This window comes from Cryptomeria japonica, chromosome 8, assembly GCF_030272615.1.
Source record: "Cryptomeria japonica chromosome 8, Sugi_1.0, whole genome shotgun sequence".
In the NCBI taxonomy this organism is placed as follows: domain Eukaryota; kingdom Viridiplantae; phylum Streptophyta; class Pinopsida; order Cupressales; family Cupressaceae; genus Cryptomeria; species Cryptomeria japonica.
In genome coordinates, this window is record NC_081412.1 from 9,285,797 (window position 1) to 9,308,749 (window position 22,953).

The window sequence follows — 22,953 nt, forward strand, 5'->3', positions numbered from 1 at the left end:
TATTATACATTTAAACAAAACCAAGAAAAAGAATTAAACCTTCTTTCCCAGAGACAACCTCAGCCATGTTAAAACCCTCGCACAACACCCAAGTACTTGGTGTTAATGAATATGCAATCCATCGACATAGATAAGATCCTCTCAACAACATCACATGGAGCATGAACATTAATGTTCCCAAAGGAATGAGTGTCCATTGGCATAACCATCCAAAAAAGTTGTTCAGTAGGATGTAACCTAGGAGCCACAATAGATGACTGCCAACATGGTGCAAGGAGAGTGGCAACACCTGCCTGCCTAACCTCATGATTAGAAGTGAAAACCAAGCCCTTTGGCCAAATAATCCTACATGTTGGAGCAAACATGAATGGAAAAGAATTGACTTCCTGAACGCAAAAACCATCTAGCCTAGTGCTGGAACATTCCTTCTTCTTGGCAATCTTGCATCAACCAAAAATATTTCTTTTCAGTTTATTTTCTGTTTTGCAGTTTCAACATTTCTTTCTACATTTTCTCACTAGATCTTGTGGACCTGGATTTTGCTTGTGGACATGATTATCTTCCTTACCCGAAGTCCGTAGTACACTTGGACCTTTCTCCTATTAGAAAACGTTCAGCATTCTTTCTGTAGCTTGTGGAGATTCGGTTTGTTGTTACAAATATTCCTTGGCATGTGGGCGACCTTCCCTTTGGTCCGTACTTCATCCTTTGTATTTTTCGGAGTATTCTTTTTAGCAAAAGTGGACCTGCTAGTTTACACGTTTCATTTTGTCCATCTACCTTTAATTTGCCTTGGGATGATGTGGATCCATCTAGATCATATAATTCAATGTATTTAAGCTTTTAGAAAACACTTTTGAGAACATAGAAGATTTGTCCTGAGATCAAGGAGCCTAGATTTGTCCAACACTGTAATTGAGCTTGTATATATTCAGACCAGTGAGCTGAATCTTTTATCCCACGTGTTGTTGGCTGATTGTAATTAGTTTTCATGATATAAATCAATCAGTTTTGCATTACCTCCATCAACTTTTCTTGTTTTTGTTTCGTTTCACTCCTGTTGCACGGTCCGGGTTCATCTCCTCAAGGTCCCTCCCAACCGTGACTGCACCAAAAACCAAGATACTTCTATCAAGTATCTCACACAGAATACTTCTTGGTGATGTCGATAAGACCTTAGATATTTCATGACATACAATTTATGATTCAAATTCATGCATGGTATCCTTATTCCCAAGGGAGGAGAAGCTATTGTGCAAAGAAAAATTGATGCCATCTAGAAGCTAAACTAAGACACCCTACACTTTTTGGGAGCTCCTTTTCTAGCCTCCAAATGTCTAGAATGGATTGTAAGAATGGCAAAGAGAGTTTGGCTAAGAGGTTAAAACTGAGGCTGGAACCTTGTGGCTTGTGTGAAGCCAAAGCAAATGAAGAACTCTTCCAATTTCAAGCAACTATTTCCCAACCCTCATCAATTTTAGGGGCCTTAGAGGAGTGTGAAGGTTTAGACTCCTTAGAGGAGGTCTTAACTCGCAAGGCAGCTAAAAGGCAATCCTTAAGCTTGTGTTCCGAAAACTAGCACTGAAAAACAAGTATTGGATAGATTCAAATAGAGCACTTTTTGTGCGTGGCAAAGACCTCATATTTTAAAGTCAATAGTGTCCTTGAGGTCTCAAGACAAATCAACTTTTACACAAACCCTCTTTTAAGTGCGAGCATGATAAAACTGGTCACCTTCTTGACAACACAGACAACCTTACCGATGGACTGTGCAACAGTTTGCAAAGATGACCAACATGACAAAGGGGGATCGAGGAATTCAATCCAAACCAAGACCGTCAGCTTCTTGTCATCAGAGACAAAGAAGTCTCTTGACTATGGCAGAAAAACAGGCAAAAACAACATGACATACCACGGCCCATGTTGGAGAATGGTCAAAACATGGATAGACTCAAAAAAGCGAAACAAAATAAGCCTTTGGTGAGATTCTAGATGCCATCAAGATGGACCTCACGAGGGGTTGAGGTCTTGGCGACCTAGTTGTCAAGCATGCTTTCGCATGGAATCCTCCCCACAAAATAGTAGATAGAAACAAGCAAAATGACAATCAAAATAATCTCCCATATGTTATTAAAAACAAATCTTTAAAAAAATTAAAAAATAAATAGTAAATAAATAAATAACAATAAAAATTAAAAAATAAATAATTTAAAATAAAAAATATAAATAAACAAAACAATAAAAAATATGAACAAAATAATTAAAAATGGAAAAATGATAAATAATAAAAAAAATATAAACAAATAATAAAATTAAAAAAATATTAAATATAATAAAAAATAAAAATGAAAAACCAAAAAATAATCTAAAATATAATAAATTAAATAAATAAATTACAATATTAAAAATAATTAAGAATTTAAAAAATCAAAAACAATTTTGAGTTTCTAATGAAGGGTATATGTGAAGGAACATGAAGAATAACAATAATTGGCCAAGCATAAATGAATTCACAAATGATTATAATTAATTGTTCTGTTGTACTTTTTAACTATTCTTTTCGGCAACGGCTATTTGTTATACTTGCATGTGCTTGTGAGTGAGTAAAGCAGGATTACACGGGTATGTACATATTTACATGCATGTGCTTGTGAGTGACTAAATATATTTCAAAAATGACTTTGCATTGCCCAAAATAGCATATATTTGAAAAACGCAAGACCACTCCCATTTAAAAAAAATCAGTACCACGCCCATTTTAAAAAGTTCTCTGCCTGAATTTCGAATTCAATCCATTTCGCATTCTCGCTATTGGTTTAAAAGAATTTGAGTTCTGGTCTACTCAGAATTTTCGTGGAGCGGTTTCAATTTGAGGTGACTAAAATTTAAAAGCTGCTACTGCTAATTTTTGGTTGGTAATTTGATGTTTTTAATGTATTGAAGTTTCAAATTTGATTATGTTGTGAGCAGGATTGAGAATCAAAGTTAAATAGCAGGGCATAGAGTTAAAATGGGATTGGTAGAAGAATGGAGGATGTTTTTTGAGAGCGCAGAGAGTGATATATGCAGCTTGATTGAACATGCAATCGATGTTGCAGCGTGTGATTGCCCTCAGGAATTAGTGAAGAGGAGGGATAAAATAGCAGAGATGGTTTACGCATCAAGATCATCTGCTGAAGATGAAGATGATGGTATTCATAAAAAGGTCAATGATATTGCAGAGAGGATCAATAGCTATCAAACCATAACTGTGCCTGTGCCTAAAGAATGTGAAATAGTGAAAGAGGTGTTCAATATAAAACACATTCTTTCAAATCAAGATGAGGTAAGACTTTCATTTCTTGCAGCACTGCTCATTTTTCATTAATGTCTCGGTGAATTTTCATTTTTTCTGCTCGTTTGAAGAAATTGGGATTTACAAATACATCGAAAGCTGAATGGTATTGAAATTAGGGCTTGTTCATTTCTGTTAAGAAGCAATGTTTGTGTTGCACTTTACAGTCGGAAAACCAACTGGGCGACTCACTGAGAAGATTGGAGTCGATGGCATTGTCTATTGAAATCCTAAAGGTAAATGAGTATTCTAAGTTTACATGTTATTGGGTTTGTAGATAATGCAATCTAGCTTCAGCTTCGTGTTGAATTAGCTACTGGGTTTATATATTTTCTTGTTCTTGGTGGAACTGGAAGTGGAGTTTAATTTAACATTTCTTTGACCTTCTCTCACTGTTCAATTATAAATTACATACAGGAAACTATGATTGGCAGAAATGTCAAATGCTTGCAGAAGCACAAGTCCAAACCAATTAGCTCCATGGCGAAGAAGCTTGTCAGGTAAATCTTGTTTCCTCCCTTGGCAGAATTGAATCTTGTTTAAATGTTTAATTTAGGGGAAAATGGTGTTTCTACCTAAACGTTTAATTTTCTTGATGAATTCCAGCTTTACCTGATCAACAGGTTCTCTTGGTCACAATAGCTGTAGGGATTGAGATGGAAGCATATTTGATATTCATAACAGCTTTATGCTTTTATATGTTGCACTTTTAATGGCATGCATTGCACTTTGCAGAAGGTGGAGAGAAGTTGCAGATGAATGGATGAAAAGTGCTGGAGAAGTTGCTGTAGATACCATGGCAGCCGCAGGTGTGCTCTCAAACTAATAATTATTCCCATTCATTTCTCCTTCCAAATTAGCACAACTTACATAAATTTTCCCTTTGTTTTCAGTGGAGCAAATCCAGAATCATAGAATAGAGCAGCCATTCAAACTGGATGACAGACAGTATAGCAAACAAGAAACAAAAAGTGGTGCTCAAAATCACATTGTGATCAATCATAGGAGACGGCGAGTTGTAAGCCAGAAGCAGAATTTGCACCAAAAGTTAGATTTCAACAAGCCTAGCTCTCTTCCACTTCCTTCATCACATGTAAGCAAACAAAATGGAATTGAAGAGTTTAAAATTGAAATCTGATGTGCATGTTGATTACATTTACTAAGTTTCAAGCACAAATGATGTGCATTCCATATTTGTTGGATGTTTCTGTTATGTATATTTCATGTTTTTTATGCAGAAATCAAACTCTCCTGCTCTTGATGATAAATCTGTAAGAGAAAGGATTGAAGCAGCAAAGAGAAGGCTTCAAGAAGGGTACCGACAAGCTGAAAAGGGTTTGTGTTTCTTTGAACTAATTTTGATCTTGTTTCTGAATTATCAAGTGGGTGACCTACTAATAGTCATAATGAATCTCTAATTATTTGAACTGCAGTGAAGAAGCAACGCACGGTTCAGCTTATCGAAATCAAAGACCTGCCTAAGCAATTAGATGGGTCAAAGAGATTAGCAAAGCATCATCATCACCAGTGGATGAAGAATTGAATTTGGGCAGCTTATTATGCCAGCAATTAGATGAAGCATGTATGCTTTGATTACCTGGGATAATTAGATGTTTCCAGTTTAATTTGTAACGGTTGTTTCCCACTCAAAACCGGGTGGCAAAACACCAATTTAAATTTGTAAGAATTTGTTTATTTCTGATACCGTTGAATGTAACGGTTTTTTGAATTACTTTGGGAGACGTTGAATGTAACGGTTTTTTGAATTAGCTTGGTGTTTTCTCTCAAACAAATGTAATTTACGAGCAAAAACGATCAGCGCTTATATTACTAGCAAAAACGATCAGCCGGCCTTTGGAGAAGCATCAGTTTTATCGTAGTTTAAAAATAAAGTGGAACAGTTTAATGATTATAAAAAGAATCGGTAAATTTTATTTTTCTTCATTTTTCTATAATTTACTGACTTGTAAAATGGTAAAATTGTATAATTTCTTGTTCATTTTTGTGGGCACGAGGCCATTCTATACATGCATAGAGTCAAACTTGATATGAAAATTAAAATTCGACAATAACTAGAATTTGATCTATCTAATAAACCTATGTTTATAAACACTTAAATAAGAAAATTATTGAATTACAAAGAGTGAAATTCTCCTCAATGAAACTCCTACATGAATTGATTCAATAATGATGAGCTGATGTTAGAGCAAAAAACGTATAGTATGATCTTAAGAGGATTATAAAATTTTTATGTAGTTATTTTACTAACTTGCATCAAATTATATATGTGGTCAATAAGTTCCTCTATCTATCCCATATGATTCTTCTAAAGTACGACCTTGGTTTTTCAATATACCATCATATTCTAAAGGAGCCTCTTTAATTCACTCATAACAACTAGAAAGGGAGGAAACCATGAGGCAAAATTAAAATATTTAAATTTAAATTTTCAAGATTCAAATCCATGACAAAAGATGCGACCTAAATTAATTTTGCACCTATAGATCTAATTGAAGGTAAAGAGCAATTAAATGTCTGAAAGAAATCTTTCTATTGTACTTGTTATTGAAAAAAAAAGAAAAAGCTTATTAGAAATGAAAAAAACAAAATAATTGAAACTAATTGATCAAATAGCAATTTAGGAGCACTCTAGTGTTGTTGGAACAAGTGATTATGGAAAATATTGAGAATCCATTTTTTTTTGTTATTTTAATCTTTCAGTAATTCACATTGTTATGGAAAATGTTGTTAATCCATTAAACTGAATAGGGTAAGCATAAGAATTTGATTTAAGGGACCAAAACTAGAGCTCTTGCAGATCTTTCCAATAGTTTAATAATATTTAGATTTTGAGCATTAAAGCAAAATGTTATGACCCTCCGAAGTTGGAGTAATAAAACATATAGTATTTTTATATATTTTTCATTTTATTGTAATTATTCACATCCAAATTTTTCATTTTGAATTCCAAAGGGATGTGGTCATTGTTGGAATCCTTTCCAAACTTTATAAACTAATTTTTTAAAGCTCTAATAAACAACCATTTTGAGCCGCATACACATCCTTATGAGTTTGTTGTTCTCAGTTTCATCGTGAAAGGTATATAATACTCTAGGCTATACACTAAGCATTGTAATCCAAAATAATAATTCAAACTACTAGTATCATAGATTGTGTTCTCTTTCCATTGGACACGATCAACATACCAAAGAATTGGGTTAGAAACAAGATATCCTTCTTATTACCTTCCTTTGAAACACACACGATCACAAATGTTTAACTAAGAACTTGACATATTAGATGATCTATTTAAAATGCAGGTTGAAAATTCACTAAACAAACAACATGAGGAAATGATGGAACAATTCTCTTGAATGCTAGAAAATCGAAGTTCACAAATAAATTCAACAAACCCACCATTTGGTAGACATACTCCATTCAGGGTGTATGTAATTTTTGATATCCCAACTTTTGAAGGAAAAAAATAATGTGGATGTTTGTGATGACTTATTATTAAAACTTGAAAGGTATTTTTCTATCACTCATTTCTTAGATGTTTATAAAATCACTTTTTTCCTCTTTAAAACTAAGAGTCGTGTGAAGCAATTATGGGAACCTAAGTTGTCATCCAAGGAAGGACAAGTTGGAAAGGAATTTGATGTAGATTTTGATGAAAAAATCACATGGGGAGAATTCATGGAGCCCATAAAAGAAGAGTATTTTCTTGAAGAAGCCTATGAATAAAAATATATACAATCGCAATTTGTCTAACTGAAGGACCAATAACTTCAAGTGTACATACTAACACATTTCATGCACTTTTGGTGAAAATTGGCATCCAATATTCTGAGAAATATCCAGTTTTGAAGTATCGAAGTGGGCTTAATAGGTATAATCAAACCAAACCAGAATTCCTTGATATGGAAACATTAGCAAGTGCCTTCAAGTATATTTTAAAAATTGAGGAAAAATTCAAGTAGAAAGGTGTAAAGGAACTTTTCTCCAAGACTTATTTAATTATTTATAGCGGATTTAATAGATTAAATGTTAATATAAAGTTCATTAATTACAAGTAATTATCATTAAATTATATGTAAGTAACTATATAAATTTAACATGTAATAATTCGATAATAATTAATAAGCAATTTGATAGCACAATAAATCAAATAACATAACCACTTAATATAACCATATTATCAACAAATCACATATAAAGCATTATCAATATCTTATAGAATCACTTGAGGTTTTCCAATACTTATCTTAATCTTGAGCACTTGGAATAGTCATTCTCACTCCAAGAAGATTCCAGTTGCCTTGGGTCCTTTATGGCTATGGCACGCCATAGAGGAAGCTGATTCTTACATAGAACCAACCATATTATCTACAATTCAAAGGAATAGTCATAGGTCTAGGCTCTTTTATGACAAGTAAACACTCCAGGAGGACAGGTTCTTACACAAAACCTCGCATGCCTTCACGACATGAAATAAACACAGCCCTGGCTAGGACACTCTCGAGTATACACCATACCCTGAGTTGGACACATGTTGTGTTCCCCTTCTCCAATGCCCATGCCAACCAATGACCTTATCCTTCATTCCTTTGTGCCCTCTAAATTCCTATATTTCCTCCCATTCCCATAGCCCACCAAGCCACCTTCTTCTTCTTCCTTGAGTGATCTCCATGCCCCCTTCCCAGTCTCACATAAATGACTTATATAACCTTTTAAGGGGTGGTTTCCAAACCATCACACCCTTTCGAAAAGGTGACCTTTATTCACCCTTTAATAAATATAATTATAACTCTCTTTTAAGAGATTTTTTTCAAAAACATTCTTTATTAACCTTTCTTTAAACCAAAGAATTATAATATCCTTTATTTTTATCCCCCATTTTAATTATAAAAGGGTCATTTCATCACTTATTTTCTCTTGGAGAAAAATTCACATAACAAAAGGGACGAGAGTGTATTTTGTGAATAAGTCAAAGGTGAAAGTAACAGTAAGTTTGTAGGGAAGAATATAGTCAACCAGTTTGTTTTAAAATCACTGGGAAAGAAGTAATAGGGTGTGAAAGAAGACACAACAAGATATAGGTATGTGGCATGAGATTCAAAAAAATCTATTTCATAATACTAAGGATTGTGAAACTATTAAAAAACTAATGATGGAGACACATAGAGAATATGTTGATCTCTAATTGTTACCAATAGACTCTTTTGAGAAAAAAAGATAATGAGCAGACCCATATTCCAATATAGTTACTACTAACACTAACTCATTTGACTACAAAATCCGATGAACCTTTTTGATGAAAGTCCAATAATTAATTGTATCATCGAGTACCTACATATTTAATGTGAAATTTTTATTTTTATTTTAAATTTATGCTCGACGTTCATCAAAATTCAGACGCTCCTTGATTTTCGTCGCTATTTCAACATACACAAAAATTTGTGGGCCAAGAGGCAAATGGTTAGCACCACCTTAATTTGTGGGCTGACGAGTATACGGTTAGCACTTGTTGGCGTTCTGCCAAATATTTTTTAATTGCTATACATATGATTTTGAATATGATTTGATTGAACAAGCAGTTATAATAGGGATGTCGGTTGAATTAATTCATTGGGAAGACTTATTGCAGCACTGGATGTGTTTTGATAATGGTTTATGCCCCTGTTTTTGTAGGTGGCATGGTCACGCTGAATGGGGGCATGATTATCGTCCATTGGAAAGTTGTTAATTATATGTCTTTATACTGATTGAATTTATCAACTAACGATGCAATAATTTTTACATGTTTGACATATTAGAGGTAAAACACCACAAGGATATGTGGTGCAATGGTCGTAAATTTTGAATCAAAAAGTTGGATGACACGAAGAATACTTGTCATTCTGGGATAACTACAGTCTTTCAGGTGAGTAATGTTTCATCTAGAAGCGACATACATCAAGAAGTCTTAGAAAATTGATACTATGGGATTTTGGATGATATATTTGAGTGTGACTTTAAGTCCTTCAAATTAGTTCTGTTTGTCATCCAATGGTACAGGGTACGATTAAAAGAAAATGATCCTGAGAGAATTGTTATTGAACGTGATAAAGGATTTACCATGGTTAAAACAAGGTCGATCGATCGATCTAGAAATGAGCCCTATGTTCTTCCAAGACAATGTGAGCAAGTATTTTACGTAGAGGTTCCAAGTAAACCGGATTGGTTATGTGTTGTTAGACATCATCCAAGAAGAAGGATGGTAAAGTATAATGTGATGGAAGAAGAAGATACCAAAGAACTAGAAGATGATGTATATGATGATCAGGATCAAGAGTTAGTTGATGATGTGTCTGACGAAGATGTCAAAGAGGATGCACTAGATCATGATGATGTAGGATTTAATGTTCATGAAGATGATATCTATGTGGATGATGACAATACCTGAAACTGATATCAATAACGATGATGATGATATGACCAATCCTTACAATGTCGAATTTGGATTGGATAATACAGACAAAGAGTTGGATGAAGAACAAGATCAATGACATTGAAATGTATGATTTATGTGATTATATTATCTATTTGAAATTGATTTCTTGATAAAATTATATTTAACCTATATGGTTACATAATTAATTCATGATGTTTTCAATTTTTATGTCATTACATAATTAATTCACAGTGTACTTTTTAATGTTGTTAATTCATGATGTTACAACTATTGTAGCTCTCCTAGAAATTTTCCGTATGATCAAATCCTAATTACTCTATGACTATTTACGATCAGATATTATTTAATCATATCTTTGCTTATTTCATTCCCAAGAAATTAGCATTTCCTCATGTTATGAAAGTGTATGGTAATCATACTTATCATGGAAGTTCACATGATTAGCTAACCAATGGCACTATATTGGAGGATAAACCCACCTATGGAATTAATTTAAGAGGTAAGGGGTGCCTCTTAGTGTAATTTTGAGTCTTGGATTAATCCATAGTGCTAAAATTAGTTCTAGTGTTCTTACCTTGGTGTTATATCTATCTCTACAATTTCCCATACTTAACCATTTCATCATCCCTTTTCCAAAGCTATTTGTATCATAATTTTAACATGATCCAATCTCACATTATCCCCTTAGGTAATTATCCATTTCCTCCAAGTTGAATGGAACCTTTTATACCAATCCATCTATGTTTTCCTACCCTCATGGATCAAGACTTGACATCACCTTAACAATCTTCTTTATGTCATAGCATATCTTCGAAGTGCATTCGGCACGCTTTAGATGTGACAATATTAAATTAGATTATATATATTTTTAAATTTTCTTAAGACATTCCACGAGAAGAAAATGACTTATTTGGATTAAGGAGTACTTTCCTAAACTATTCCTTCATACTCAACAATCCCTTCTCACACCCACATAAAAAGCTTAGCAAGCCACCATATAAAATTTATATTTTGTAGAAAATAAAATAAACTATATGTTGACATAGCATATATATTTTGTATATAAACCATTTGTTGACATAGCATATATATAAACTATATATTTTGAATTTTGATCGTGTTCACACAGATGCACAACATAGCATACTGCAATGAGACCCTAACTAGAGTGTTGCACTGAGAACCACTGCATCCAGCCCAATATGTAACATCTATCTTCTAATGTTTGACTGACATTTGGCTTCTAGTTGGTTGTTGTGAATCTTTTCTTACCTCTCGTACAACGTCTTGGTTAGAGGCCTCTAGATGTCTGGAAATAATAGGTGGTTTCAGGTCCTTTCAAAACCTATTATTGGGGGTTTTGGGTCCACTCGAAACCTATTTTTACATTGATAAAAATAAGCAAAGACAACCGGACATACCAAGGCCCATGTTGAGGAATGGCTTGAAGATGATTAGCCTCAGCAAAGCGAAGCAATAAAAATCCTTTGGTGAGATTTTAGATGCCATCAAGATGGAACCCATGAGGGGCCTCGGTCTTGGTGACAAAATTACAAAGCATGCTTTCGAGTAAAATCCTCTCGATAAAATACCCTATCAAAGTAGATTGTAAATAAAAAATTTAAATAAATTAAATAAAATATTAAAAATAATTAAAAAAATAAAAAAAATTAAATAAATAAATAAATTCAAAATAATAATAATAAATTAGAAAATTAAAGAAATAATTAAAAACTAAAAAAAAAAAAAATTTGAGTTTATAAGGAAGAATATATGTGAAGGAACATGAATATTTACAATTCTCTTGGATTCTGCAGCTTGACAAATTGGAGGTATCTCTCCAATTACTGAATTTGGGCTAGGGGCCAAACATAAATGAATTAACATAAAATAAAAAGACAACTAGATAGACTACTCATGTGAGGAAAAATGTTGAAAGATCTGAGTAAAATTGTGTCCAAACTTTACATAAACTAGCAATTGCACCTTAGTGTGCAATGGGTACGTCGAAGAGTTGTGGAAGGTCAACTAGAAAAAATCACTGTATTTTTCATAGTTGGGATCAGTTGGTAGAAATTTTAGAAAATGATGTGGCTTTCACAACAAAGGTCGCAATAGAGAAGTGGTAGCTTCAAATCAAGTATGTCCATTTGTAGCGATCTAAACATGACTAAATTTAAATCTTTAAACCAAGAAAATAATCAAACTTCATTGTCAATAGGCATGTTATATTCATAATAGGGAGAGATTGAGAAAGAGGAAGAGATCAAATCGGGAAGCTTAAGAGAGATAAAGAAAGAATTGAGGATATAGAGGTTGAGCTGAAAATAAAGATAGAGATGGAGATGGAAATAGAGAAAGAGAGAGATCTGGAGAGGAGAGGGAGATATAGAAAGATAAAGATAGAAATAAGAGGTGATATATAGAGAGAGGTAAAGAGAGGGGTAGATATAAGGGTAGAGAGAGATACATATACATATAAATGGTGAGATAGATACATAGCCCAAACAAACATCTAGAGAATGTCCGATAGCTCAGAGAGCATAGACTGACCTTTATTAATTCTCTTGATGCCCAAGGAGGAATGATGTGCTTGAAGAGCCCAAAAGAATTTCTTGGGAGCAAGATCTTGAACCTTAAGTCAATGAAGCCTAGCTTTAATCTAGGCACCACATACAACATGGCTATCAACAATTTGCTTCTCGTGGTGAAGTAGATCAACCCTAGCCTATAGGGTAGGAGAGAAAGGATTTATGTCAAGCACCTCTATGTCATGGAGGAGATATAGGGAGCTAGCTTCATACAAATGCAATCGATACATGGCTATTTATTGACCATAAATCTTGAGAAAGCAAAAATGGTGAGATAGATACATAGCACAAACAAACATCTAGAGAATGTCCAATAGCTCAAAGAGCATAGACTGACCTTTATTAATTCTCTTGATGCCCAAGGAGGAATGATGTGCTTGAAGAGCCCAGAAGAATTTCTTGGGAGCGAGATCTTGAACCTTAAGTCAATGAAGCCTAGCTTTAATCTAGGCACCACATACAACATGGCTATCAAAAATTTGCTTCTCGTTGTGAAGCTGATCAACCCTAACCTATAGGGTAGGAGAGAAAGGATTTATGACAAGCACCTCTATGTCATGGAGGAGATCTAGGGAGCTAGCTTCATACAGCTACAATTGATACATGGCTATTTATTGACCATAAATCTTGAGAAAGCAAGTTGTCCATTGAATGACACCATCCCACCAAGTAAACCACCCAATTTGATGAGTTAGACAACTCTCTAAATTCCCAACCTGTTGAATGTGAGCCAATATGGGTTGATGACTCAACAAAGAAATCACTCCACATATACCAAATGTCATGGGGATGGTGGCAGTTAGTGTTGGGATCAAAGAGCCCCAAGTTATTATGCATGTACAAAACTAGGCTTCTTGTTCACCAGTTATCCATCGAAAAAGAATTAAACCTTCTATCTCAGAGACAACCTCGATCATGCTAAAATCATCGCAAAACACCAAAGTACTTGGTGTCAATGAATATGCAATCCATCGACATAGAAAAGATCCTCTCAACATCATCACACAAAGCATGAACATTAATGGACCCAAAGGAATGATTTTCCATTGACATAATGATCCAAACAAGCTGTTGAGTATGATCTAACCTAAAAGCCACAATAGAAGACTGCGAACATGGTGCAAGGAGAGTGGTAACACCTCGCTGCCTGACCTCATGATTGGAGGTGAAAACCAAGGCCGTTGGCAAATAACCCTACATGCTGGAGAAAACATGAATGGAGAAAATTTGACATCCTGAACCCAAAAAGCATCTAAACTAGTGCAGGAACATCCCTGCTTCTTGGCAATCTTGCATCAACCAAAAACATTTCTTTTTGGTTTGTATCCTATTTTGCAGTTTCAACATTTCTTTCTAAATATTCTCACAGGATCTTGTGGAGTTAGACTTTGCTTGTGGACACTATTATCTACCTTACCCTAATTCAGCGGTACATTTGGATCTTTCTCTGGAAAGTTATCGCTTTCAAAATTTGACACAGTTTTCTGGATTAGTACTTCGGAACCACTTGGACCTTTTTTGCTATTGGAAATTCTTCAGGATTCTTTTCATAGCTTGCGAAGCATCATTTTGTTTCTTCCAACATTCTTTGGCATTTGAACAACCTTCCCCTTGGTCCGCACTTCATCCTTTGGATTTTCTGGAGTATTCTTTTTAGCGGAAGTGGACCTGGTGGTTTACACGTTTCATTTTTTTCATCGGCCTTTGATTCAATCTGGGCTGATGTGGATCCCTCTAGATCATATAAATCAATGTAATTAAGCTTTTAGAAATCAGGTTTTAGAACATAGAAGATCTATCTTAAGATCAAGGGGCCTAGAGTTGACCAACACTGTAATCGAGCTTGTATGTATTCAGACCAGTGAGCTGATTCTTGTAGCCTGCATGTTATTGGTTGATTGTAATTAGTTTTCATGATATCAATCAATCAGTTTCGCATTACCTTCTTCATCTTGTCTTGTTTCTGTTGTGTTTCACTCATGTTGCATGGTCCGTATTGATCTCCTTAAAGTTCCTCCTAACCTTGACTATACCATAAACCAAGACATTTCTATCAAGTATATTGCACAAAATACTTCTTTGTGAGTTCGATAAGACATTAGATATTTCATGACATACAATTCATGATTCAATTTCATGTATGGTGCCCTTATTCCCAAGAGAGTAGAAGATGTTGTGTAAAGAAAAATTGATGCCATCAAGAAGCTAAGATAAGACACCCTGGGCTTTTTGGGAGCTCCTTTTCTGACCTTGAAACATCTAGAAGGGGTTGTAAGAATGAAAAAGAGATTTTGGCTGAGAGCTTAACATTGAGGCTGCAACCTTGTGGCTTCTGAGAAGACAAAGCAAATGAAGAATTCTTCCTATTTCGAGCAACTATTGCCAAACCCTCCTCAACTTTAGGGGCCTTAGACGAATGTGAAGGTTCAGACTCCTTAGAGGAAGTCTTAACTCGCAAGGAATCTAGAAGGCAATCCTTAATCTTGTGTTCTAAAGATTAGCACTTAAAATAAGTATTGGATAGATTCAAATAGAGCGCAATTTGTGAGCGACAAAGACATCATATTTGAAAGTCAATAGTGTCCTTGAGGTCCCAAGACAAATCAAATTTTACACAAACCCTCTTCTGAGCACGAGCATGATAAAACTGTTCACCTTCTTGATAACACACACAACCTTATTGATGGGCTGGGCAACAATTTGCAAAAAAGACCAACATGACAAAGGGAGATCGAGGAATTCAATCAAAACCGAGACTGTGAGTTTCTTGTCATCAAAGACAAAGAAGTCTCTTGACTATGGCAGAAAAACAAGCAAAAACGGAATGGCATACCAAGGCCCATGTTGGAGAATGGTCAAAACATGGTTAGACTAAAAAAAGCGAAATAAAAAAAGCCTTTAGTGAGATTCTAGATGCCATCAAGATTGACCTCATCAGGGGTTGAGGTCTTCGTGACCTAGTTGTCAAGCATGCTTTCGAGTGGAATCCTCCCCACAAAATACCCTATCAAAGTAAATTGTTTAAGCCAAAAACATGCACTATCAAAATATTGAATGGTTTAAACAACATTAGGGGTACCATAAGATGTATGTCATGAAAGACGTTGGGAAGAAATTTCCTAGGATGTTCTTTATGCCAGCATCCATTACTGGGCTAAGGTTGGCTAAGACCATAATAAACATAAAGACTTTCACAAAAAATGCAGTATGACAATAGACACTAAAAAAATAGATAGTGGGTAGAAACAAGCAAAATGACAATCAAAATAATCTCCCATATGTTATAAAAACCAAATCTTAAACAAAATTAAAAAATTAAATAGTAAATAAATAAATAAAAATAAAAACAAAAAATATTAACAATATAAATGAATAAAAAAATTAAAAATATAATAAAAATATGAATAAAATAATTTAAAATAAGAAAAATAAAAAAATACATAAATAATAAATAAAAAATAACTAAACAAATCCTTAATCTTATGTATTGAAGACTAGCACTGAAAACAAGTATCAAGTAGATTAATATACAGCACTCGTTGTGAGTGAAAATTACCTCATATTTGAATGCCAATACTGTCCTTGAGGTCTCAAGACAAATCAAATTGTACACAAACCCTCCTCCAAAGGCGAGCATGATGAAACTAGTCAGGCTTGACAACACAAACAACCTTACTAATTGACTGGACAATGGTTTGTGAAAATGACCAATATGGCAAAGCCAGATTGAGTAATTCAATCCAAACTAAGACCTTGAGCTTCTTGTCATCAATGACAAATAATTCTCTTAACTATGGCTGAAAGAAAAGCAAAAACGATATCACATGCCAAGGCCCATGTCGGAGAATGATCAAAACATTGTTAGACTCAACAAAATGAAACAAGAAAAGCCTTTGGTGAGATTCTAGATGGCATCAAGATGGACCCAATAAGGGGCTAAGGTCTTGGTGACCTAGTTGTCAAGCATGCTTTCAGGTGGAATCCTCCCCACCAAATACCCTATCAAAGTAAATTGTTTAAGCCGTAGGAATGCACTATCAAAATCTTGAATGGGAAAAACAACATTAGGGGTACTAAAAGATGAACATCGTGAAATACTTTGGGAAGAAATTTCCTAGGATGTTCTTTTAGGGGTGCTATCATCGCTAGTCATCAAAGCTTCAACATCAACATCCATTACTAGACTGAGGTTGGCTGAGACCATAATAAACATAAAGAATTTTACAATAATTGTAGTATGACAATAGACACTAAAAAAAATAGGAGACAAAAACAAGAAAAATGACAATCAAAATAATCCCCCATGTGTTAATAAAACTAAATCTTAAAAAAACTTAAAAATAAATAATTAAAAAATTAAAAATATTAAAATTATAATAAAAAAATAAAATTATAATTAAAAAAATAAACAACTAAATAAAAAATATATATAAACTATTTAAAAAATCTAAAAGTCAAATAAATAAATCAATCTGAAACCTCCACAGTCCATAGTGATTTGTTTTTAGTTCTTCTCGATTTAACAATGTAGCTTTTTGATGTTGCCAAGCTTCAGATCAAACACCATGATCCATCATCAATGAAAGAGAGCAAGTGAGAGAGCACCATGATCCATCATTAGGGCAAGAGAGTATGTGAAAGGAGATTAGAAAATAATTAAAATAATTAAATTCATGAAACTTCCACAGTCCATAGTGATTTATTTTTTAGTTCATTTGCATTTGACCATGTAGCTTAAATTTGATGTTGCCAATGTTTCTGATCTCCTAATCTCTCACTTGCTCTATTGCCCTCATGAAGGATCATGGTGTTTCATCTGAAATGTTGGCAACATAAAAAAGCTACATGATCAAATCCCAAAGACCTAAAAATAAATAAAATAAATAAACAAATAATAAAGTAAAACTATAAAATATAAAAAATAAAAAATAATCTAAAATATAATAAATTAATTAATAAATAAATAATAGTAAAAAATTATTATTGAATGACACCATTCAAAGAAAGAAATCTCTGCATTGAATGACACCATCCCACCAAGTAAACCACCCAATTTACCGAGTCCAACGACTCTCTAAATTCCAAACCCGTTGAATGTGAGCCAACATGGGTGGATGACTCAACAAAGAAATCACTCCACATGTGCCAAATGTCATGGGAATGGTGTCGGTTAGTGTTGGGATCAAAGAGCCCCAATTTATTATACATTTAAACAAAACCAAGAAAAAGAATTAAACCTTCTTTCCCAGAGACAACCTCAGCCATGTTAAAACCCTCGCACAACACCCAAGTACTTGGTGTTAATGAATATGCAATCCATCGACATAGATAAGATCCTCTCAACAACATCACATGGAGCATGAACATTAATGTTCCCAAAGGAATGAGTGTCCATTGGCATAACCATCCAAAAAAGTTGTTCAGTAGGATGTAACCTAGGAGCCACAATAGATGACTGCCAACATGGTGCAAGGAGAGTGGCAACACCTGCCTGCCTAACCTCATGATTAGAAGTGAAAACCAAGCCCTTTGGCCAAATAATCCTACATGTTGGAGCAAACATGAATGGAAAAGAATTGACTTCCTGAACGCAAAAACCATCTAGCCTAGTGCTGGAACATTCCTTCTTCTTGGCAATCTTGCATCAACCAAAAATATTTCTTTTCAGTTTATTTTCTGTTTTGCAGTTTCAACATTTCTTTCTACATTTTCTCACTAGATCTTGTGGACCTGGATTTTGCTTGTGGACATGATTATCTTCCTTACCCGAAGTCCGTAGTACACTTGGACCTTTCTCCTATTAGAAAACGTTCAGCATTCTTTCTGTAGCTTGTGGAGATTCGGTTTGTTGTTACAAATATTCCTTGGCATGTGGGCGACCTTCCCTTTGGTCCGTACTTCATCCTTTGTATTTTTCGGAGTATTCTTTTTAGCAAAAGTGGACCTGCTAGTTTACACGTTTCATTTTGTCCATCTACCTTTAATTTGCCTTGGGATGATGTGGATCCATCTAGATCATATAATTCAATGTATTTAAGCTTTTAGAAAACACTTTTGAGAACATAGAAGATTTGTCCTGAGATCAAGGAGCCTAGATTTGTCCAACACTGTAATTGAGCTTGTATATATTCAGACCAGTGAGCTGAATCTTTTATCCCACGTGTTGTTGGCTGATTGTAATTAGTTTTCATGATATAAATCAATCAGTTTTGCATTACCTCCATCAACTTTTCTTGTTTTTGTTTCGTTTCACTCCTGTTGCACGGTCCGGGTTCATCTCCTCAAGGTCCCTCCCAACCGTGACTGCACCAAAAACCAAGATACTTCTATCAAGTATCTCACACAGAATACTTCTTGGTGATGTCGATAAGACCTTAGATATTTCATGACATACAATTTATGATTCAAATTCATGCATGGTATCCTTATTCCCAAGGGAGGAGAAGCTATTGTGCAAAGAAAAATTGATGCCATCTAGAAGCTAAACTAAGACACCCTACACTTTTTGGGAGCTCCTTTTCTAGCCTCCAAATGTCTAGAATGGATTGTAAGAATGGCAAAGAGAGTTTGGCTAAGAGGTTAAAACTGAGGCTGGAACCTTGTGGCTTGTGTGAAGCCAAAGCAAATGAAGAACTCTTCCAATTTCAAGCAACTATTTCCCAACCCTCATCAATTTTAGGGGCCTTAGAGGAGTGTGAAGGTTTAGACTCCTTAGAGGAGGTCTTAACTCGCAAGGCAGCTAAAAGGCAATCCTTAAGCTTGTGTTCCGAAAACTAGCACTGAAAAACAAGTATTGGATAGATTCAAATAGAGCACTTTTTGTGCGTGGCAAAGACCTCATATTTTAAAGTCAATAGTGTCCTTGAGGTCTCAAGACAAATCAACTTTTACACAAACCCTCTTTTAAGTGCGAGCATGATAAAACTGGTCACCTTCTTGACAACACAGACAACCTTACCGATGGACTGTGCAACAGTTTGCAAAGATGACCAACATGACAAAGGGGGATCGAGGAATTCAATCCAAACCAAGACCGTCAGCTTCTTGTCATCAGAGACAAAGAAGTCTCTTGACTATGGCAGAAAAACAAGCAAAAACAACATGACATACCACGGCCCATGTTGGAGAATGGTCAAAACATGGATAGACTCAAAAAAGCGAAACAAAATAAGCCTTTGGTGAGATTCTAGATGCCATCAAGATGGACCTCACGAGGGGTTGAGGTCTTGGCGACCTAGTTGTCAAGCATGCTTTCGCATGGAATCCTCCCCACAAAATAGTAGATAGAAACAAGCAAAATGACAATCAAAATAATCTCCCATATGTTATTAAAAACAAATCTTTAAAAAAATTAAAAAATAAATAGTAAATAAATAAATAACAATAAAAATTAAAAAATAAATAATTTAAAATAAAAAATATAAATAAACAAAACAATAAAAAATATGAACAAAATAATTAAAAATGGAAAAATGATAAATAATAAAAAAAATATAAACAAATAATAAAATTAAAAAAATATTAAATATAATAAAAAATAAAAATGAAAAACCAAAAAATAATCTAAAATATAATAAATTAAATAAATAAATTACAATATTAAAAATAATTAAGAATTTAAAAAATCAAAAACAATTTTGAGTTTCTAATGAAGGGTATATGTGAAGGAACATGAAGAATAACAATAATTGGCCAAGCATAAATGAATTCACAAATGATTATAATTAATTGTTCTGTTGTACTTTTTAACTATTCTTTTCGGCAACGGCTATTTGTTATACTTGCATGTGCTTGTGAGTGAGTAAAGCAGGATTACACGGGTATGTACATATTTACATGCATGTGCTTGTGAGTGACTAAATATATTTCAAAAATGACTTTGCATTGCCCAAAATAGCATATATTTGAAAAACGCAAGACCACTCCCATTTAAAAAAAATCAGTACCACGCCCATTTTAAAAAGTTCTCTGCCTGAATTTCGAATTCAATCCATTTCGCATTCTCGCTATTGGTTTAAAAGAATTTGAGTTCTGGTCTACTCAGAATTTTCGTGGAGCGGTTTCAATTTGAGGTGACTAAAATTTAAAAGCTGCTACTGCTAATTTTTGGTTGGTAATTTGATGTTTTTAATGTATTGAAGTTTCAAATTTGATTATGTTGTGAGCAGGATTGAGAATCAAAGTTAAATAGCAGGGCATAGAGTTAAAATGGGATTGGTAGAAGAATGGAGGATGTTTTTTGAGAGCGCAGAGAGTGATATATGCAGCTTGATTGAACATGCAATCGATGTTGCAGCGTGTGATTGCCCTCAGGAATTAGTGAAGAGGAGGGATAAAATAGCAGAGATGGTTTACGCATCAAGATCATCTGCTGAAGATGAAGATGATGGTATTCATAAAAAGGTCAATGATATTGCAGAGAGGATCAATAGCTATCAAACCATAACTGTGCCTGTGCCTAAAGAATGTGAAATAGTGAAAGAGGTGTTCAATATAAAACACATTCTTTCAAATCAAGATGAGGTAAGACTTTCATTTCTTGCAGCACTGCTCATTTTTCATTAATGTCTCGGTGAATTTTCATTTTTTCTGCTCGTTTGAAGAAATTGGGATTTACAAATACATCGAAAGCTGAATGGTATTGAAATTAGGGCTTGTTCATTTCTGTTAAGAAGCAATGTTTGTGTTGCACTTTACAGTCGGAAAACCAACTGGGCGACTCACTGAGAAGATTGGAGTCGATGGCATTGTCTATTGAAATCCTAAAGGTAAATGAGTATTCTAAGTTTACATGTTATTGGGTTTGTAGATAATGCAATCTAGCTTCAGCTTCGTGTTGAATTAGCTACTGGGTTTATATATTTTCTTGTTCTTGGTGGAACTGGAAGTGGAGTTTAATTTAACATTTCTTTGACCTTCTCTCACTGTTCAATTATAAATTACATACAGGAAACTATGATTGGCAGAAATGTCAAATGCTTGCAGAAGCACAAGTCCAAACCAATTAGCTCCATGGCGAAGAAGCTTGTCAGGTAAATCTTGTTTCCTCCCTTGGCAGAATTGAATCTTGTTTAAATGTTTAATTTAGGGGAAAATGGTGTTTCTACCTAAACGTTTAATTTTCTTGATGAATTCCAGCTTTACCTGATCAACAGGTTCTCTTGGTCACAATAGCTGTAGGGATTGAGATGGAAGCATATTTGATATTCATAACAGCTTTATGCTTTTATATGTTGCACTTTTAATGGCATGCATTGCACTTTGCAGAAGGTGGAGAGAAGTTGCAGATGAATGGATGAAAAGTGCTGGAGAAGTTGCTGTAGATACCATGGCAGCCGCAGGTGTGCTCTCAAACTAATAATTATTCCCATTCATTTCTCCTTCCAAATTAGCACAACTTACATAAATTTTCCCTTTGTTTTCAGTGGAGCAAATCCAGAATCATAGAATAGAGCAGCCATTCAAACTGGATGACAGACAGTATAGCAAACAAGAAACAAAAAGTGGTGCTCAAAATCACATTGTGATCAATCATAGGAGACGGCGAGTTGTAAGCCAGAAGCAGAATTTGCACCAAAAGTTAGATTTCAACAAGCCTAGCTCTCTTCCACTTCCTTCATCACATGTAAGCAAACAAAATGGAATTGAAGAGTTTAAAATTGAAATCTGATGTGCATGTTGATTACATTTACTAAGTTTCAAGCACAAATGATGTGCATTCCATATTTGTTGGATGTTTCTGTTATGTATATTTCATGTTTTTTATGCAGAAATCAAACTCTCCTGCTCTTGATGATAAATCTGTAAGAGAAAGGATTGAAGCAGCAAAGAGAAGGCTTCAAGAAGGGTACCGACAAGCTGAAAAGGGTTTGTGTTTCTTTGAACTAATTTTGATCTTGTTTCTGAATTATCAAGTGGGTGACCTACTAATAGTCATAATGAATCTCTAATTATTTGAACTGCAGTGAAGAAGCAACGCACGGTTCAGCTTATCGAAATCAAAGACCTGCCTAAGCAATTAGATGGGTCAAAGAGATTAGCAAAGCATCATCATCACCAGTGGATGAAGAATTGAATTTGGGCAGCTTATTATGCCAGCAATTAGATGAAGCATGTATGCTTTGATTACCTGGGATAATTAGATGTTTCCAGTTTAATTTGTAACGGTTGTTTCCCACTCAAAACCGGGTGGCAAAACACCAATTTAAATTTGTAAGAATTTGTTTATTTCTGATACCGTTGAATGTAACGGTTTTTTGAATTACTTTGGGAGACGTTGAATGTAACGGTTTTTTGAATTAGCTTGGTGTTTTCTCTCAAACAAATGTAATTTACGAGCAAAAACGATCAGCGCTTATATTACTAGCAAAAACGATCAGCCGGCCTTTGGAGAAGCATCAGTTTTATCGTAGTTTAAAAATAAAGTGGAACAGTTTAATGATTATAAAAAGAATCGGTAAATTTTATTTTTCTTCATTTTTCTATAATTTACTGACTTGTAAAATGGTAAAATTGTATAATTTCTTGTTCATTTTTGTGGGCACGAGGCCATTCTATACATGCATAGAGTCAAA

The 22,953-nt window shown here is 34.4% G+C and overlaps 2 protein-coding genes across 2 annotated transcripts; both read left to right on the forward strand.

Annotated features, from left to right (window-relative positions):
• Positions 1-2,762: 2,762 nt before the first annotated feature.
• LOC131045951 (probable mediator of RNA polymerase II transcription subunit 26c) lies at positions 2,763-5,066 on the forward strand. The gene is made up of 8 exons (XM_057979595.2): positions 2,763-2,874; positions 2,971-3,325; positions 3,502-3,570; positions 3,752-3,834; positions 4,070-4,143; positions 4,228-4,427; positions 4,573-4,669; positions 4,768-5,066. Exons 2-8 carry the CDS (start codon positions 3,011-3,013, stop codon positions 4,875-4,877), a joined length of 948 nt encoding a protein of 315 aa, XP_057835578.2. The 5' UTR covers positions 2,763-2,874; positions 2,971-3,010; the 3' UTR covers positions 4,878-5,066.
• Positions 5,067-20,339: 15,273 nt separating this feature from the next.
• LOC131045958 (probable mediator of RNA polymerase II transcription subunit 26c) lies at positions 20,340-22,643 on the forward strand. The gene is made up of 8 exons (XM_057979598.2): positions 20,340-20,451; positions 20,548-20,902; positions 21,079-21,147; positions 21,329-21,411; positions 21,647-21,720; positions 21,805-22,004; positions 22,150-22,246; positions 22,345-22,643. The coding sequence occupies exons 2-8, from the start codon at positions 20,588-20,590 to the stop codon at positions 22,452-22,454; spliced, it is 948 nt and encodes a 315-aa protein (XP_057835581.2). The 5' UTR covers positions 20,340-20,451; positions 20,548-20,587; the 3' UTR covers positions 22,455-22,643.
• Positions 22,644-22,953: the final 310 nt, after the last annotated feature.

What these genes read in the sequence shown, in the direction of transcription:
- LOC131045951 (XM_057979595.2), top strand. Translation starts at nt 3,011, where the DNA reads ATGGGATTGGTAGAAGAATGGAGGATGTTTTTTGAGAGCGCAGAGAGT. An exon ending in TTCTTTCAAATCAAGATGAG is followed by an intron (nt 3,326 to 3,501) that starts GTAAGACTTTCA and finishes TGCACTTTACAG; the next exon opens with TCGGAAAACCAACTGGGCGA. An exon ending in TTCCACTTCCTTCATCACAT is followed by an intron (nt 4,428 to 4,572) that starts GTAAGCAAACAA and finishes TTTTTTATGCAG; the next exon opens with AAATCAAACTCTCCTGCTCT.
- LOC131045958 (XM_057979598.2), top strand. Translation starts at nt 20,588, where the DNA reads ATGGGATTGGTAGAAGAATGGAGGATGTTTTTTGAGAGCGCAGAGAGT. An exon ending in TTCTTTCAAATCAAGATGAG is followed by an intron (nt 20,903 to 21,078) that starts GTAAGACTTTCA and finishes TGCACTTTACAG; the next exon opens with TCGGAAAACCAACTGGGCGA. An exon ending in ATGGCGAAGAAGCTTGTCAG is followed by an intron (nt 21,412 to 21,646) that starts GTAAATCTTGTT and finishes TGCACTTTGCAG; the next exon opens with AAGGTGGAGAGAAGTTGCAG.